General features: G+C 34.8%; 1 protein-coding gene across 14 annotated transcripts in view; it reads right to left on the bottom strand.

Moving 5' to 3' along the window:
• The window catches only part of KDM6A (lysine demethylase 6A), a 258,308-nt gene that overhangs the window by 70,353 nt on the left and 166,830 nt on the right, over window positions 1–21,125 (bottom strand). For all 14 annotated transcript variants that reach the window (XM_073227682.1, XM_073227683.1, XM_073227685.1 and 11 more), the window contains 2 exons: window positions 19,468–19,588; window positions 3,647–3,701 (listed from right to left, as the gene is read on the bottom strand). In XM_073227682.1, coding sequence (XP_073083783.1) covers window positions 3,647–3,701; window positions 19,468–19,588 — 176 coding nt within the window. The remainder of the gene's footprint in view (window positions 1–3,646; window positions 3,702–19,467; window positions 19,589–21,125) is intronic.

Genomic DNA, 21,125 nt, shown 5'->3' with positions numbered 1-21,125 from the left:
TGACACTCGTAATTACACAGAGGAAATGAGTTGTTGGATTTCTCCATCAGCTCTTAATCATTAAAAAAAAAAAAAAAAAGAAAAAAAAGTCAAACCACTTGGAAGGCAAGAATCCTTAGACAGTCCCAAGATTAACAAGTAATGTTTTGAAAATCAAATAATTTACTTTCACTTTTATTCGCAGCTCTTCCTGATTCTGCATCACTAGACTATGAATGATTCAACAAAAGTAACAACGAACCAGGAATCAAAGCTGTATTCTAGCTACTTAAAAACTGCGATTTTCATTCTTCAATGACAAATTTCTTTTCAATGTTCTATCTACTTGGATTTCATAACTGGATTTCAAGGAGTCTTGGGAGCCTTTCCAATTTATTTGCAAATTATTTCTGTGGATCTTTAAAAATAAGGTCCACAACTATCATCAGTTTCTCACTGGGGAATGCGCCATGAGCTAACTCTCTCACAGATTCCTGTAACTGTAAGAATCACCTGGGAGGCCTGTTTAAAAATAGAGATTCCTGAGATTATGATTCAGTGAGCCTGGGACAAGACTTGGAAAGCTACCTTTTTATTCAGTTCTGCAAGAGATTCTGATATGTGTTCCCTAGACCAGCACCTGGGAAATGCTGAACTAAATAACCATAAAGAGCAAAATGAACAAAATATATAATGAACTTTAAAATCAAACATTTTCTGGTTCAAAAGTAAAGTACTACATCTCTCCATAAACAACTGTTTAATATCACACAAAAACTAATCACAGATGAAGCAAAATAAAAACATCTTTACTAGATAAAAATCAGTTTTTTGTGAAAAGTACAGGAAAATATTAAGAAAAGTTCTACACATGTAAACATCACCTTTACCTACATCTGTTGAGAGCTTTTCTTATTTACCACTCCCCTTTTCCAACACGGCTCTCCTTAAAAGTTCTAGTCCAAATCTCATTATACTACATCACTGGAGGAAGACTGGGTTACAGGTTCAGAGAATGAGCAAGAGATGGAAAACTCTATGCCCATTTTCCCCAAGCTTCTCACTCCACTAATGAAGGAGACAAGGAAGATGATCATCAGCTAGCTGCCACTCGACTTTCATCCGAAACTTTCTCAAGGCTCAGTCCTAACCCCTACCATCAAAGAATTCCTTATCCCATGATTTACTAAATCCAGTGTCATCTTTTGTAGTGTGAAAACCACCATATATTTAAATTCTTAAAAGTCCTCATCAATGTGTAATACTTGAGTCTCAGTCTCATACAACTGAGGAAAAAGCTCTAGTTGGCAAGTCTCAATTAGAGGGAGAAATTTTTAACAAATATTGTCATAAAAAATTCTGAAATTAAACTCTATCCAGAAGTTAACACTTTATTTTTAGAATTAACAGAATTAATTGTGTCTAGAAGAAACAATTTTATCCCAAGGGGCAATCATATAATGAAAATCCTCACATCACCATGACTCTACTTTTCAAAACATATAGTATAATTAACCTCTCTTAAATAGCTCTAGAAGCAATAAGTGTATCAATTTTTTTAATTGCATAAATGAATTGTGCCATAAAATATAAATATCTCATGTAGATATCTCATACAGTTTATTTAATAAACTCACTTTATTTGCTATAATCTTCTGATCTTTGTAGTATCACAAAGTAACATGGAATATTTCAAAGAATAGTCAAGGACTGTGACATATACAAATAGATGATGACATAAAAAGTTCAAAAAGAAATAGGTTTTACAAAGATAATAAAGAGCCTGGTGTTTACAGAGTAAGACTGTCTGGCTCAAAGTAAGTAGTCTACATTTGTTAGTGCTCTGTGAGACATAAGCCATTATCATGGTTATCAAGTAATCATGCAGACTGTCTAAACTACCAAAATCAACTGAACTGTAATGGCCTAATGTCTCTTACTAAATCATATGCCCTTTCATTACAGTGACCAACTCTTTAGCACTTTGCTGGGGTAACTCCTCAGTCTTGGGCAAAACAAGACGTTGGTCACCCTCCCTATTTCCCTTCTCAGTAACCAACAGAAAGAGAAGCACAATAAACTCAAAGATGTATTCCTGATGGTTCAAACTGTCCTCTTCAAATTCGACAGGGAAGTTTTCTGCCCTGTGATACTCAGTCTATATACAGAGGTGTTGTTTCCTTCTTCAGAGCAACATTGCTTTATAAACTGAGATTTAACCTCAACAGAGTAGAATAAAATGAGGATTTACCAAAATACTGAGTGTGAAATTTATGAAACAATCTCTCAAAAGTGATTCAAACTGACAAATGGTTATCAATGTTAGTTTTAAGGTATTAGACATAATCAGTTAAATAAAAATAAGCTGTTTTCTTATTCTCATAAATTAATTTTTTAAAGATTTTAAGAGTATATATCTAGATGGTTTATATAACTTAGCTATATCAAGGAAAAAAAGAATACTTTATAAATTAATATATCAATGTATGTACTTCTTTTTCTAATCCAACCTCATCTTAGAAACCAAAATATTGCTGCATTTGTTACAATCCCACCATTTATTCTGCAAATACACTGATCAGTACTAAATTCTGAGTTTCATTTAAAGAAAATAGAAATTTTTTATGTTTTCTCAACAGATTGCTTTTAGCAGAAGTATGACATAACTGGCCTGGGTTCAGATGATGATTTAATTCATGCTATGTCATAATTCATATTATATGCAGGTTATATTTAAATTTCCATAGCTTTTTCACTGCTTTGAGCACTGTCCTAGGCATTTTTAACAAAGACGATTTTTCAATTAACACCTTTCTACACAGTTGACAAAGTGTCACTAATAGCTAAAAACTGACTTTCCAACACCTAAAATTCCTTTGACTGAGGTGAAATTTTCATGAAGAACAATTCAATTTTTCATACACTCTCAAGTTTTTTATTTTTTAAGTAAGAAAGTTTTAAAGAAATCCAGCTTGAATCCAATAAATTTTCTTAAAACCTTTATTGGTTACTTTAAAGTACACTAAACAAATATGCCAACACATAATTATTGATAAACAATTCATAATCAACCCAAACTCCTTTTGGAAAAAACCTATACAGAAGCAGAAAATAATTATCTGAAGAAACCACTGTATGGGAACATGCTTCACAGATACATTCTTTCTGAATTAATGGAAAACTGTCACCTTAAACTTCATACATGATGTGTAAAACTGTAATAAAAAGTCAAAATATGTCTTCATAATTAGTAACAATTTTAATGCCACAAAGCAGCAATCAGTGAGCTACCACCTATGAATCTTTGCATACTTATTTTTCTAAAAAGGCTGGCAAATGCTTTTTTTAATCCCTCCCCAATCATCTACAATACACAAATAATCAATCTTACTCATTAGTACAGATAATTTTCATATGACAATCCAGTTCACTGGCATGTCTATTTAAGACACAGGCTGCTCATAATAACTGTCTAACATGGTCCATTTGTACAAGTAGCCATGACAACCAAAACAGTTTGATTCAACAATTATAGAAGGAAAAAATATAATACTTTATAAATTAATGCACAGGATTCATCACTATCACTATTATTACTATTACTATTATTTGCCATGAAGTTATATAACAATACATGCAGAGAACTATGGCACTAAATAATACTTACTTTCAGCACTGGACAAAGTGCAGGGATTGCAGTCAACCATAGCTAACTGAAAATGCTGCAAGAGAGTGAGAATATTAATTCACTATATCTGATGTTTAAACATGTCTTAAAATAATTTTCAGGTATGTAAGGTCTAACATAATAAACTATGATATGCAAATAAAATGGACTGGAGAACCAACTAGAATTACTTTCAACATTTATTGCTGACAACAGGTTGTTGGGTTATTCTCAAGACATTTGAGAATGGAGCATTTGAGGAAAAATTAACTTTATTTAGTATTCCTGTGTACATTTTTGTTTATATGAAAATAGCTTCAGATTTTAAGTCTTTAAGTAAATAGAAAGCAGTAATATGGAACAGTATAATAGAATACATCATTATTTTAGAAATTGACAGTAAAAGTTCAATGGTATTATAATAGAACACCACAGCTTATTTGAAAATGAGACGTGAACTTTAGAAGCAAAAAAATTAGTATGAGGAGATCAAAGATGGTGGCATGAGAGATGAGACAGAGGCCTCCTCCCAAAACCACATACAATAAGAAAATTTAGTTAATACAACTAATCCTAAAATAGCAACAGGAGAGAAGGTTGAGTCAGACTGTATACACCTGGAGGAAAGAAGAGACCTCACAAAAACAGGGTAATGTACCAAAGCCATGATCTGGCAGCACCTAAGCCTTTCCCCCACCCCAGCTACACCAGAGGAAGGAAGAGAAATGGGAGAATGGAGGGGGTGGAAGCCTAGGAATACTGAACACGCAGTCCTGGAGACCTGCTCTGGAAGAACAAACCTACATAACATGGTGCTCTGGAGATTAATGCAGATAGAAAGCTAAGACAGGCAGAATACTTGAAGAGACTGAGATTCCAGCCACTTGTGGAAAACAAGGACGCACATTCAGCTGCTCTCAGACGAAAGAAAGGCTGGCTCTCTGAGAGATTTCCTAACAGCGAGAGGGCTGCTAAAGGAACAAGGATTGCACAGAGCTTGCTGCTCGGGAGAAAGGACAGGAGGACAGAATTGTCCAAGCACAATCGGCCCAGCAGATTGGGAGTATTCAGGAATTTCAGGCACTCCATACCCCTGGCTGGCTACGCAGCTCTGAGACCCCGCTCCATGATATGCAGCCTGCTGCACCTTCCTCCTGGCCAGCCAGCACCAGCTCGCAAACCAGCAGTCCCTGCCTTAGCAACAGGCAAGCGAGAGGGAGGACCCGCCTATAGCAACTACAAACGCAAAGCATAGAAGCTTACACCCATGTGCTTGGCCCACTGATTCTGGCAGTGGAGACAGGCACAGCAGCAGGGAAGCAGGAAACAGCTCTTTCCCCTCCACAGGCACCAACGACACTCCCCTGCAACCCCTGACATCGCTCCGGGGGCTAAGTAGCTCCAGAGTGTAGAACTTCTGGGCACTAGAGGGCACCACATACAAATATTAAAAGTCAAAGGAACCTGGTTCAAACCAAAACCCACAAACACCAGAAAAAGGATCAAGTGAAACTGAACTCACCAATCTTCCTGAAAGAGATTTCAAAATAAAAATCATAAACATGCTCATGGAGCTACAGAAAAATATTCAAAACCTCAGGGAAGAATTCCGGATGGAGATTCAATCATTATGGAATACAGTATCAGAAATGAAACATACAATGGAGGGTTTTAAAAGCAGATTAGATACAGTGGAGGAGATGGTAAATGGAATAGAAATTAGAGAAGAGGAATACAAAGAAGCTGAGGCACAGAGAGAAAAAGGATCTCTAGGAAGGAAAGAATATTGAGAGAACTGTGCAACTAATCCAAACGGAACAATATTCGTAGTATAGGGGTACCAGAAGAAGAAGAGAGAGAAATAAGGATAGAAAGTGTCTCTGAGGAGGCAATTGCCGAAAACTTCCCCAATCTGGGGAAGGAGATAGCCAATCAGGCCATGAAGGTGCACAGATCTCCCAACACAAGGGATCCAAGAAGACAATACTAAGACATATAATAAAATAGCAAAGATCAAGAAAAAGGACTATTAAAAGCAGCCGGAGAGAGAAAAAAGATCACATACAAAGGAAAACCCATCAGGTTATCAGTAGACTACTCAACAGAAACCTTACAGGCCAGAGGGTGAGGCATGATATATTTAATACAATGAAGCAGAAGGGCCTCAAAGAAGAATACTTTACCCAGCAAGATTATCATTTAAATTTGAAGGAGGGATTAAACAATTCCCAGATAAGCAAAAGCTGAGAGAGTTTACCACCCAGAAACTGTCTCTACAGTGTATTCTGGAGGGAATGCAATAGATGGAAGTGTTCCTAAGGCTAAATAGCTGTCAAGAGAGTAAATGAAACAACAGTAAAGAAAGTAGAACAATTAATTACTAAGCACATGCAAAATCAAATCAACAACCCCCCAAAGTCAGTCAAGGGATAAACAAAGAGTACAGAATACGATACTTAATATACAAAGAATGGAGAAGGAAGAAAAGGAGTAAAATAAAAATGAACCTTTAGATTGCATTTATAATAGCAATACTAAATGAGTTAAATTAGACTGTTAGATATTAAGGAAGTTACCCTTGAACTTTTGGTAACCACAAACCTAAAGCCTGCAATGGCAATAAGTACATACCTACTGAATCATCACCCTAAATCTAAACATAAATTGTCTGAATGTAACAATCAAAAGACAAAGGGTCACTGAATGGATAAAGAAATAAGACCTATCTTTATGTTACCTACAAGAAACTCACTTCAAACCTAATGACATACACAGACGAAAAGTGAAGGGATGGAAAAAGATATTTCATGAAACTAACAGGGAGAAAAGCAGGAGTTGCAGTACTTGTATTAAACAAAACAGACCTAAAAACAAATTCACAACAGACAAAGAAGGACATTACATAATGATAAAGAGGTCAGTTCAACAAAGGATATAACCATTATAAATATCTATGCACCCAACAAAGGAGCACATACATATGTGAAACAAATACTAACAGAATTAGAGGGTGATATAGAATGCTAGGCATTCATTTTAGGAGACTTCAACACTCCACTCACTCCAAAGGACAGATCAACCAGACAGAAAATAAGTAAGGACACAGAGGCCCTGAATAACACATTAGAACAGATGGACCTAACGGACCTAACAGACACCTACAGAACACTCGACCCAAAAGCAGTAGGATACACATTCTTCTCAAGTGCACATGGAACATTTTTAAGAATAGATCATGTACTAGATCACAAAAAGAGCCAGTCAATTCAAAAAGATTGAAATTGTACCAACCAGCTTCACAGACCACAAAGGTATGAAACTAGAAATAAATTATGCAAAGAAAACAAAAAAGCCCACAAACACATGGAGGCTTAACAACGTGCTCCTAAATAATCAATAGATCAATGACCAAATAAAAACAGAGATCAAGCAATATATGGAGACAAATGACAATAGTAATTCAACAATGCAAAGTCTGTAAGGCACAGCGAAGGCCGTGCTAAGAGGGAAGTATATTGCAATACAGGCCTATTCATGAAAGAACAATCCCATAGGAAGGGTCTAAAATCACAATTAACAAAACTAGAAAAAGAAGAACAAATGAGGCCCAAAGTCAGGAGAAAGAGGTACCCAATAAAAATTGGAGCATAAATAAATAAAATCGAGAAGAATAACACAATAGAAAGATTCAATGAAAGCAGGAGCTGGTTTTTCGAGAAAATTAACAAAATAGAAAAACCCTAGCCAGACTTATCAAGAAAAAAAGAGAGTCTACACACATAAACGGAATCAGAAATGAGAAAGGGAAAATCGCTACGGACACCACAGAAATACAAAGAATTATTAGAGAAAGCTATAAAAAATTATATGCCAACAAACTGGATAACTTAGAAGAAATGAACAACTTTCTAGAAAAATACAACCCTCCAAGGCTCATCAAGGAAGAAAGAGACATTCTGAACAGACCAAACCAGCAATGAAACTGAACTGGTAATCAAAATACTACCTAAGAACAAAATTCCTGAACCAGATGATTTAACTGCTGAATTTTATCAAACATTTAGTGAAGACCTAATACCCATCCTCCTTAAAGTTTTCCAAAAAATAGAAGAGGAGGGAATACTTCCAAACTCATTCTATGAGGCCAGCATCACTCTAATTCCAAAACCAGGCAAAGACACCACAAAGAAAATTACAGACCAATATCCCTGATGAACACAGATGCAAAAATACACAACAAAGTACTAGCAAACCGAATTCAAATATACATCAAGAGGATCATACAACATGATTAAGTAGGATTTATTCCAGGGATGCAAGGATGATACAATATTAGGAAATCCATCAGCATTATCCACCACATCAACAAAAAGAAGGACAAAAACCACATGATCATCTCCATAGATGCTGAAAAAGCATGTGACAAAATTCAACATCCATTCATGATAAAAACTCTCAACAGTGGGTATAGAGGGCAACTACCTCAACATAATAAAGGCCATATATGACAAACCCACAGCCAACATCATACTGAACAGCAAGAAGCTGAAAGCTTTTCCTTAAGATCGGGAACAAGACAAGGATGCCCACTCTTCCCACTTTTATTCAACATAGTTCTGGAAGTCCTAGCCATGGCAATCAGACAACACAAAGAAATAAATGGCATCCAGATTGGTAAGGAAGAAGTTACACTGTCATTGCAGACGACATGATATTGTACATAAAAAACCCTATAGAGTCTACTCCAAAACTACTAGATCTAATATCTGATTTCAACAAAGTAGCAGGATACAAAATTAATACACAGAAATCTGTTGCTTTCCTATACTATAACGATGAACTGGCAGAAAGAGAAATCAGGAAAACAATTCCATTCACAATTGCATCAAGAAGCATAAAATACCTAGGAATAAACCTTACCAAGGAAGTGAAAGGGAAAACTACAATACATTCATTAAAGAAATTAAAGAAGATACCAATAAATGGAAATGCATCCCATGCTCATGGATAATAAGAATTATTATTGTCAAAATGGCCATCCTCCCCAAAGCAATCTACAGATTCAGTGCAATCCCTATCAAAATACCAACAGCATTCTTCAACAAACTAGAACAAATAGTTCTAAAATTCATATGGAACCACAAAAGACCCTGAATAGTCAAAGCAATCCTGAGAAGGAAGAATAACGCTGGGGGGATTATGCTCCCTGACTTCAAGCTCTACTACAAAGCCACAGTAATCAAGAAAATTTGGTACTGGCACAAGAATAGATCCATAGACCAATGGAACAGACTGGAGAGCTCAGATATTAACCCAACTGTGTATGATCAATTAACATACAATAAAGGAGCCATGGATATACAGTGGGGAAATGACAGCCTCTTCAACAACTGGTGTTGGCAAAACTGGACAGCTATATGCAAGAGAACGAAACTGGATTATTGTCTAACCCCATATACAAAAGTAAACTTGAAATGGATCAAATACCTAAATTAAGTCATGAAACCATAAAACTCTTACAAGAAAACATAGGCAAAAATCTCCTGAATATAAACATAAGCAACTTTTTCCTGAACACATCTCCTCAGGCACGGGCAACAAAAGCAAAAATGAACAAATGGGTCTATATCAAGCTAAACAGCTTCTGTACAGCAAAGGACACCATCAGCAGAACAAAAAGGCATCATACAGTATAGGAGGAATATATTTGTAAACGACATATCCAACAAGGGGTTAACATCCCAAATATATAAAGAACTCACATGCCTCAACATCCAAAAAGCAAATAACCCAATTAAAAAAATGGGCAGAGGATATGAACAGACAATTCTCCAAAGAGGAAATTCAGATGGCCAACAGACACATGAAAAGATGCTCCACATCACTAATTATCAGGTAAATGCAAATTAAAACCATAATGAGAAGTCACCTCACACCAGTAAAGATGGCGAACATCGAAACGACTAGGGACAACAAATGCTGGTGAGGATGCATAAAAAGGGGAACCCTCCTACACTGCTGGTGGAAATGTAAGTTAGTTCAACCACTGTGGAAAGCAATATTTACTCAAAAAACTAAAAACAGAAATACCATTTGATGCAGGAATTCCACTCCTAAGAATTTACCAAAAGAAAGCAACTTCTCAGATTTAAAAACACATGTGCACCCCTATGTTTATTGCAGCACTATTTACAATAGCCAAGATATGGAAGCAACCTAAGTGTCCATCAGTAGATGAATGGATAAAGAGGAGGTGGTTCATATACACAATGGAATACTATTCAGCCGTAAGAAAGAAACAAACCCTACCATTTGTAACGACATGGATGGAGCTAGATGGTATTATGCTCAGTGATATAAGCCAGGCATAGAAGACAAATATCAAATGATTTCCCTCATTTGTTGAATATAACAAGGAGGCCAAACTGAAGGAACAAAATACCAGAAGACTCACAGACTCCAAGAAGGGACTAACAGTTACCAAAGGGGAGGGGTTGCAGAGGGTGGGTGGGGAGGGAAGGAGAAGGGGATTGAGGGGTATTATGACTGGCATACATGTTGTGTGTGGGGGATCATGGGGAAGACAGTGTAGCACAGAAAAGACAATTAGTGAGTCTGTAACATCTTATTACACTGATAGACAGTGACTGCAATGGAGTACGGGGGGACTCGATAATATGGGTGAATGTAGTAGTAACCACATTGTTTTTCTTGTGAAACCTTCATAAGAGTGTTTATCAATGATAAGTTTATAAAAAAGTTAGTATGAGAATTGTCATAAATGGTAAAACTATCTACCCTTACTATTTCTTCAATAATTATACTTTGTGCCTTTTCATAGTATTTGAAATACTACAAAGAATGCAGCAAACAGTCTGTGTTCATCTGTTAAATGTAACTATCCTTTAGAATGTATTGCTATTTTATGTGTAGCGAATATTAAATCACTAACAGTTCACAGCATCCACTTACGGTAATAGCACATAAGCCTGCCCAAAAAATATATGTCAAATTCAATGTATAACAGTAATCTTTAAGAATGTAAATCATTAAGAAGACTGGGGGCCATTTGACATCTGACATCTAGTTTTATCAGTATAAACCTGGTATATAAACTAAGTAAAAGAAGACCAAGAAGTGCCAGAGTTGGTTTAAAATCTTTAAGAAAAGTAAATCTTTTTGAACACTTTAAAAAAATATTCCTACAAATGTATATTCAAATTTTGAGCCTCCACAGATTTTTAGCATTAAAAGTAATCAACAGCCGAAGTACAAACCCATTAAAAAAAAATTGACCATAATAAGCTCATTCCTATCCACAAACCAAATATCTAAAGACTTGTATTTTTTATAACTGCCAGACAAACTGAAAATTGATATGTGTAATGACAACTTCTAGATGTAAGCCCCAAAAGAACTTTACCAAAAGCGAAATAATCATCAAAAAGCTTTCAAGTACTGTACTTCAACCTAGAATCAATAAAACTGTACTTGGTTAACTAGAACCCTCAATTAACAAAAATAAACTAATATCAGCTACCAGTGTTAAAATGAAAAGAAAAATTAGAAAGCATCATTTGGTATAAACCCAACAGCAATTATATTCATTCATGAATGTCTGTTATGTGCATGTATAATCAGGCTAGCCTACACTTAAGCACATTTAACATTTGGGAGTCATATATTCTGAATGGGCAAACTACTAACAAAATGACTATGACCTTTAAATATTAAATATTTAATTCATTCAACAAATATCAAGAGCCTATAATGTCCTCAGGACAATACAGACACTAGGGACACAATGGTCAATGAAACAAAAGTAAAAATTATTTGCCATGGTTGAATGAATGAAAAAAAATCCAACATCTATCTGAATACTTCAAGACCTGCTTTTATTTTCCCTTGTCCTACTAAGCAGATTGTATCCTCACAAACATCCCTTTAGTGTGCTACCATAGCACATAGAAACATAGCCATAGCACATAAAAAACAGGCTATTTTAAAAAGTGAGTAGTATGAAAGCAAACCATGCTTTGTAACCAATTGCTTTCCTCTAGAGAAAAAGAGCAGCAGGGCAGCCACACATTCAGATTGTACTACATTTTTAAGTCTAATCCATCCTGCTAGTGCCAATACTTAGATAAGAGAACAGACCTTTCCTAAGTGAACCATCAAAAGATGCAAACTGACATGCAAAGAAACAGCCTTCAAGATGGCAGTATTTTCATTTTACTATTACACTGAAATCCCACAATGTGCAGAGAGATGCATAATTCGAATTGTCCAGCCTACATTTCATTTAACAAAATTCAAGGTCTTGCAATGAAACCTAGCAGAAACAGTTCTGGCTCATTTTATATAATTACTAATCAATCTTAAAAGTAGCAATGAAGTCACTGATGCATCATTTCAAACCCACATCATGATGAAATATTAAACATTTCCATACAGCAATGATGTAGAAAAATACTTGGCAAAAGAGTCCATATTCAATAACATGCACGTGTGAATGGAAGAACTTATAGACTATTACTAAGTATAAGAAACTAAGCATAGCCTTACAAAACCACCCAAAGACAAACCTTTCAGTGAACTACAGGGAGATGAGGGAATGAGGTGGGGATGATATGACCTCACAGTTTCATTTTCTATTATCTAAACCAGATGCAAAATAGATGCACATTTTTAATGTGATATTAGATAAAATGAATACTTCATAAAGCTCTGCATTACAACCACAAATTTAAGTAGTTACGGAAAAATGCCAAAAAAAAATGCTTTTGATTAGAAATGACTTCTGATAGTTAAAATTTTCTGAGGAAAGAAAATTGACATGGGAAACCTGGATTCACCCTAACTCCTCAGTTGTCAGAGAGGATGATTATTACTGAGGGAGCATATCATACCTATATCATACCTATCTACTCTACATCTAAAAGCAGTCATATCCTTTTCAGACTTGTATTTTGGAGGAACTGAGGTACCTCACCTATTTATACTACTTCACACTTAAAGGTAATAGGACTCGGGACAAAATAAGTATCAAAAGGAAAATTAAAATTGAGCAAGTAGAGTCAAGTGGAGAAAGCATTATTATGTGGCTAGATAAACCAATTATGAGATTACATCATATCAGAGAATAATATCCAGGAAGAGTAAAAGGTAAAATACAATTTGATTAGTAGGAGAAATAGAAAAGAGCAGGGAAAGATTTCTGCCCACAAATGAGGAAAAAAGGACAGAGGACAAAATAAACAGCAATGACTATCCTCTGTCAAAAAGAACAGTGATGATGTTACACCAGGTGAAACCAAGTTCCACTGCCAATGTGGCAACTGGGGAGATGCTTAAAAGTACAGATTGTCAACTAATAGATAAATAAGACTGGGAGAGCTAATGTACAGCACAGAGATTATAATCAACAATACTGTATTATAAACCTTAAAATTACTAAAGACCTAGATTTTAATTGTTCTTGCCCCAAAAAATGATAATTATGTGACATTAATACTTCAGGTGGTAATTATATTGCAATATATAAATGTGTAAAATCAACATATTGTATATCTTGAACTTAATGTTGTATGTCAATTATATCTCAATAAAAAATAAAATTTTTTTTAAAGATTAGAATTTTCAAAATGCCAGCTAGAGAGTAAAGCTATTGAGCATCATGAAGGAAACAGGGCAGGGGTGGGTATGGAGAAATAATAGCAATTTTCATTATCTTCCGATAACTGAATTAATAAAAATATGCTGTTTAGATCAACAAAGAAATATTACAGCTATTTTAGAAACTTAAGGCATGATTAAAATTAACTGAATAGCTAGTATTCAAATTCTCAGCAAGCATTTTTATAATACATAGAGTTCACAGTACTTTAATTAAATGAAACAAATGAGTTATGCATTCTATATTAATAAATAATAAGATAAGAGGTATCTCACAGATTCCAAAAGTCGTTTCTAAAAGGAAGTATGTATCATCATGCCTATACTTATTCCTTCTGTCCTAATATATTGGTATGAAAAAATATGACAATAAAATCTCTGAGTCTATGAAGTGTATAAGATCAAATCAGACACCTGGAAGCTAAGTAGTTCCTGGGGAAGTGTAAGGTAAAAAAAGAAAGTGGAAATGCTATGTTACTCACAAGTTTCATGCAAAATATCACAGAGGGCAGACAAGCTGAATGGACCGGTGAATGGGGGACATGAGAAGAAAACAACTGCACTGTCAGTTTGGATAGAGAAAACTGCTAAGAGGTGATAAATAAAACCAGCTTTTTTTCCCCCCCACAACGTTTCCAGACCATTCTAGGAGAGGCATTTTATCATCTTATAGCCTCTTCTATTTCATTTATTTATCCAGTCAAGAAACATTAAGTAGCTGGTAAAATGCCAAGCTAACACACAGCTTATTTGAATTCAACCCATTTCCTATGAATTGTCTCTATAATTCTCATCTTCCTAACCCTTTCATATTAACCCCTTCAATCAGCACTTATCTTCAAATACCAAATTACAAGGGGATTCATATTAGTATCCTAGCCAATTATCCACAGGTTCCCATAAAAAATCCATCCTCTTCTGGCATGTGCATACAGTGAGACAACGAATTTGACCGGATCTGTACTGTTGGAACTCAACCAGAAGTTGGGAGGGGTGCAAGTTGTAGCACTCCAAAATCTCATGACTATAGACTATCTATGGTTAAAAGAACATATGGGATGTGAACAGATCCCAGAAATGGGCTGCTTTAATTTGTCTGATAGTTCAAGTACAGTTGGACAATATCCATCATATCATAGATAAATTTTCACAAATGCCTAGGGTGCCTAAATGGTTTTCTTGGCTTCACTGGAGATGGATGGTAATTATAGATTTGCTTTGTTTATGTCACCGTATTCCTATTATGTTAATATGTGTGTGCAAATTAGTTAGTAGTTTAAAACCTATACATACTTAAGGTACTATACAAGAAGATATGTCAAAGAAATAATCAATCCTCCCATGTTTCCTTCATATGCTACATCTATAGCTTTTCTTCTTCCTTCCTAATTACAACCCTTAAATAGAATTCGTGCCTCATATCGAATTTACCGAGTATCATAATTCCTCCAGGTGGTAAAGATACCTCGAGACAAGTGCTGGGCATAGAAGCCACAGGGCATAAATCTGCAAAGAAGTAAAAAGCTAACCTTTGCAAACAATATGGCTTCTCTCTCACTTACCAACTTTACATTTCCCTGTATGGCCCCAGAAGAGGACTGGTTAGCCAGAGACGGGTAAGATTCCTCAAGGGAGGAACAACCTAAGACAGGCACAGTTGCAGGGGGGCCATCAGGTGAGAATTTGGGGATCAACAGAGGTGAGGCTCAGAACCTCACCCCCCCTGCTTTGAGAGAAATCTTCTGCATCCGTGGATGTCTTGCTGCCCTTGTCTAGCCTGGATTAATACTTGGTCCATAGGCACACACCTGATCATCTGATCATCTACATTTGCCCTCTTACAGCACTAAACTATGTTTTCTACCTTTATCTTGCATCTACCTACCACTTCAGCATTTTATTAAAAATAAAAATAATAATAATAATGATAGGAGAAATGTGGGATCAACATATAAATCAAGTACAAAAATCAAACGAATATTCATATTTGACCTGATTGTTTATAGGTCATAATGCATGATCAAAACTGAAAGTTTCTGTGATGAATGCCCTTGTAATGTTCACCATGTAAGAATTTATTCACTGTGCAAGAATTCGTTCACCATGTAAGAACTTGTTTGTTATGCTTCAGAAGATTGGAGACTGACGAGAATTAGGCTTGAGATGGATTAATGATTGTACATTGAGCATTGACCCCCCCTATACTGAATTTTATTGTTGTTAACAACCATTTGATCAATAAATATGAGAGATGCCCTCTCAAAAAAAAAAAAAAAATCCATCCTCTTTTCCTTTAAAAATAAGAAAAAGTTCTAATGTTGACACATCTTGGACAAACTGAAATATGTAAATATTAGGGGGAATTTCTATATAATCTTCATTAAACTAAACAGATGCATTGGCATTAACTGACTGAAGAATATGGGTGTTATTATGTCTTATTTTGCATTTATTAGCTTCACATGAAGGAAATAATTTTAACAGTCTGCCAGGATGTGAAAATAAGAGGCATCATATAAAACTATTTGTCAAAATTAGGGTACTTTTACTAAAGTAATGATAGGACAGTGCCTCAAATGTAATAAATGTAAGCAATTATCATTAATATCATTAAAAAGTAATAAAGCAAAATTCTGAATTAATTATATGGCATTAAACAGGCAACTAAACCTAGGAGGACATTATCTGAAGCAGCCAAGAAAAACATCATGCAAAAATGTCACCCTGGAACGGACTCCGGTTCAGATAATATTAAACTAATTAATACATTAAGAATTGGTACCTCCACCATTTACTAAACACATGAAATCTCTATTAGCCAATTTAATGGAAAAATACCACATGATTGAAAAGTAGGTTGGGCACTAACTTCACATTCCTAAGGGTGGGTTGAGTGACAATACAAGTGTGAAATTGAATTCTAGGATGGGAAAATAGATTCTACAAATAATATCTACTCTGGCTCCAAATTAGAGTTTTAGACATGGTAGATCAACTGACAACTAAAAAACAAAGGCTGAAAAACCATATCTGTCAGGTGCTTTCATATACATAATTTAATCTTTACAACAATCTTGTGGAATGGGTAGTTATTCCATTTCAACAGATACAGATGATCAGAAGAGTTAGGCATCTTGCCCAAAGTCACACAATTAGTTATATGGGAGGGTCAAATGTTAAAATCAAATTCGCTTGCTTTGAGAGCTGTTCCCACAGTACCACAACAGAATGTTTCAGATACATCTTAGGAGAAAAGTTACTACCAGAGATAGAAATAAAATAAATGGAATGCATTTCATGTGTGGGTGAAAAGAAGGCATCTATTATTATAATAAACTGTACTTTATTTAAATATTTTACCATCTAAAACATACTGTATATGCTATTTCCCTCTTCAGGCAGAGGGGAAAGAAAATGGGGTAGAGAAGACCTGATCTAGAATGGACTGTTCACACCATCCCCATACTAAAATACTCTTTTTACCCACCTCTCATTCCTCCACTAGATAAGAATAGTATATTTAGGGAATTGAGCCCAGCTCAAAAACTGGACATAACTGGTTTAAGAGTAACAACCTCTTTGATAAGGGATCAATTGAAAATGGCCCTGTGACCTATTTCTGGGCAATGAGATGCAAAGTGAAGTATTCTTTAAGAGATGGAAAGAAAATCAGGATCTTTCTCCTGTATGAAATGATGATCAAGATATTTAACTGAACACTTCTTTTTCCAGCAGTATACTTAGCACCTATGCTACAATTCTATAAGGTCTTTCTATATGAGACATGAAAAAACAATCATCTCATTTTGATTTCAAGTGGCAATCGGCCTTAAGAATAAGTCAACATAGAACAAAGAAGAAAATTAATTATTGATGAAACCTGGGATCAGTTGAACCAATCCTGAATGCTGGGCTTCAAATTTATGAGGTACATTTTTTGTTGTTTTTTGGCAGGTTTTTTTTTTTTTTTAACCAACTTAAGTTGAGTTTCTGAGGTTGCTGCCCAAAGCATCTATACCAATACAATGTGCTTCTAGAAAATAGCTTCATGTAGTGGAACAGTCATCAGAAGTTACATGTCTACCCATATGAAGCTAAAATACTACTAGCCAGTCTACTTTAGAAAAATTGGAGGCCACCTAAGGAGAGGGAGCATATCATGCCTTCTGATTCCTACCTTCATTTATACTAAATGCTAAGCATTTATACAGTAACATGCTGAAATACCTCCTTGACTAAGAATGATGGTGCCTAAAATTCTTCTGAAAATAGACAAGGAATACTGGAGACAGAAACTTCAAAAAGCCAGTATCAAGATGAAATAAAAATCAAATGAAACCTTCTCAGTAAGGGGATGAGAAATATCAAAGACTTCTAAAATTCTTTCCTATGTTCATACAAATGAAGTAAGTATCAGAATGACATCAAGTAAATAAATGGAAGAAAGGTCTAAAAGTAGAAGACTGCACTTCAGGCAATTTTGCTAAAATCGTTATGACTTGAAAGTTTGTTAGCCTTTAACTATGCCCAAACAAATAAAAGCTGTATGCAAGATGGTTTCTGTTGAACAATGAGTAAGCAGTAACACTTTCAATTAGCCATGGACTAGCACACAACACTATTTCTCCTTGTTCATCTTCATAGAAACATGAAGAAACTTACATCCATAGAATTATTTAAGATACCACTATACTGGTATTTTCAGATAGTCACATTCCATAATTTGGGTCATATTCTCTCCATTCAAATATTATTTCCTGAGCAAGATTTACCAAACTGCTACCAAAAACACTTCTGCAAAACCTAACAGGCATGTGTTGCAATACTGTAAAATGCTCAAATAACTATTTTGTATTATAAGCATATTTGTTAGCTAATATATATTGTGTCCAAAAGAGGGTTAAAATATGCAGGGTGCCTTCTAGTCACTCATATCCCACAGTATAGTTTGTGAAATGTTGTTCTAAGCTTGAGAAAAACTGATTAACTTCCAGGCATCCCTTATTCTCCATACTACTTACTTTTACCCTGGGGCCTATTCCTCAAACTGTACTTACTTTTGCAATTGTGTGATCTTGATCTAAATACTTCACAATCTACTTATTTTAGTATTTTGGGTTGTATATCTCTCTGCTTCATGCCATCAGCATTGTTCTTTATAAACTCATGAAAGACAGAAACCGTATTTGCATAACTGTCCACTTTAAAACTCTAGCCTATGATTAGGTACTCCTTAATACAGTTTTTAAAAAACCATTAGTAGTTCCTTATTAGTGTATTCAAATTACTAAATATCTCTTTGTAACAAAGTTTCGTTATCATCCTTTATCTCCCTACCACCCCTTCAAAAATCAAGATAATCTGCAATGGAGATATTTAGAACATGGCAAGAATTTTAGTCATAAATTCACAAAAACTTAAGTTTTTTCCTAGAACTTCTAATCCTTTCAAAAGGCAATGCTTTTGTTGTTCACAGAAGTACTACTTTCATGAAAAGCCCAGTGAGACTTAACATGAATGGCAGACAATACTTATGTGCCTCTTTATCAATGAAAAAGTTGAGAAATATCAAATTTCCATATAAAAGTAAAAAAAATTTAACCAACAATGTAGAATCTTCTACCAAGAATGTTTATAGTCACAAAGCAGCAGTTCAACTGACTTGCAGAGAACATTTCCTTTTATAATTTAGATACGCAACTTGCCCTACTGATGTTGAGACCCATGCAATAAAAAAACAGTCAATGATGGGGTTACAGCTAGTGTTATTAAGCAGCTGCTTCTGATCTCTATGGTGGTCAATCACTTATAGCAGAGTGACTTAGATGTCCAAATTGAAATTGAAACCTTCACCCTTTCCTGATGACAGAGCTCAATTAAAAATAAAATTTTAATGATATAATTAGTTACTTATGTCTTACAATCTTAACTACTTTGTACCTTGAAACCCCATCTTGTGTATTTTTCAGTTCATAGCTAATACAGTTCTTTCACCTAATTTTCAAATTTTCTTTTGGAATGCCAATAAATTCCAACATTTCTTAATGCTCTAATATTTAGCAATACCCCCCACCATCACACCCCAGAAAAAACAAACAAACAACAAAATAAAACATTGTATCTTGGGGAAAAAACCCACAACCTACCTTTAAACTAGACTCATAGTCTGTGTTCACTTTGAACATAAGCCCAAGTCGTAAATGAATTTCCTTGGCTCGACAAAAGCTGGGATCAACATAAAGCACCTCCTGAAATGCTTTAATTGCCCTGAAAGAATATAGACATAAGATATCTTAACTTTATAACACTTGCATGGATTTTTACTCGGTAGCACAGTTAAAACTTTTGTTATATGCAATACTGTTTTAACAGAAATGTTAGTTTTATAAAAATGATGTGAATGAATAGTTAAAAAAAAAAAAAAAGACAGGGAAGGGGCACCTGGATCTTACATATAATTCTGAATGTATAATTTAATATGAAAGGGGAAAAGGAAGATCAGTTGAATTTATCCTTAGTTACTCAAATAATATTTTATATTTGAATAATTGTAAGTCTTAATATAAGTCTCAGTATAAATAACTGATTTTATTGTTTCTGGAATTTCCTAGGGAAAGAGAAGTGGGGCAGAAAGGATACTTTTGCTTTTAAGGAAGGAGAAATTAATCCTGTTTCTAGTCTACTCCGTACAAATAAGTCTTCTTTTTAAAACTTTGTATCTTTCATATTTAGGTTTACGATCCATCTATACCCTACTTTTTATATGGTGTGACATAGGAGTCAGTTTTCTTTTTTTTTTTCATACGGATATCCAATAGCCTCTGCTTTATTAGTAGAAAAGACCATCCTGACCACAGCTCTGCAGTGCCACTCTGTCCTAAATCAAATTCCACATTCATGGGGGTCTGGTTTGGGGTTCTCTATTATATATTATTTTCCATTGGTCTCTCAGTCTATCTTTGCCCCCAAATTCACATTTTAGTTTTTATAAAAGGTTTTGATTACCAGTAGAACAAATATGAGAATGAGAAAGGGATATACTTTTCATTGAATATAGTTTTATTATCACTTAATTTGATATGAATAAAAATGAATTATTAAACTCATTCTTACCTACTTGAAGATGGATTATTAAAAATCATGGCAAAGAAAAATATCTTATAATTTTTCAAATTATAGAATCAGATCTAAGTTATGTTAGGAATTATTTTAAGTCTCTCTACATGACTTATGGTTTATCCCAAGTACAAGAAAATCATATTCCTTTGCAAAACTTTGTATCTACTATTCTCTGCCTCTACTTATATTAAAGGTAGGTGTTGCTATTTAAAATCTTAGGTGATTCCAAAACAAAAATCAATCTTATATAAAAAGTTTTTTGATTCATCCATTATCTATCCCCCCCCCACCAAAGATTCTGTAATTATGTACATGTTTATTGTAAAATTAAGGGTTCTAAAAGGTAATGCTTATTGTGAAGGGTTGGGGCAAAAGGTATGGCATCTGATACCTTTATGCCTGGTAAAATACTTTCTTCCTGAAGAGGAGCTCATCTGTGTATTAGATGGCTTTGTAAATGGGTGGATGTATATGTGTTTTACTATCTGATGTGTGTATATAGATAAGAGAGGGGAGTCAAAAGCCAGAGAGGAAGGAACTAATATAAATTACCATTCTCATTGAAAGGCAACTTCCTATTTCTCTAAATTAGACTTCAAGATACTCATCTGCATCCTGGTAAGAAATTCTCTTTGTACTTCTCTCAAACCTTTCTATTAGGAAGTGGTGCAACTTCAAGCTCTAT

The sequence above is a fragment of the Manis javanica genome, chromosome X, assembly GCF_040802235.1.
Source record: "Manis javanica isolate MJ-LG chromosome X, MJ_LKY, whole genome shotgun sequence".
In the NCBI taxonomy this organism is placed as follows: Eukaryota; Metazoa; Chordata; class Mammalia; order Pholidota; family Manidae; genus Manis; species Manis javanica.
This window is presented reverse-complemented; position numbering and strand designations above follow the sequence as displayed.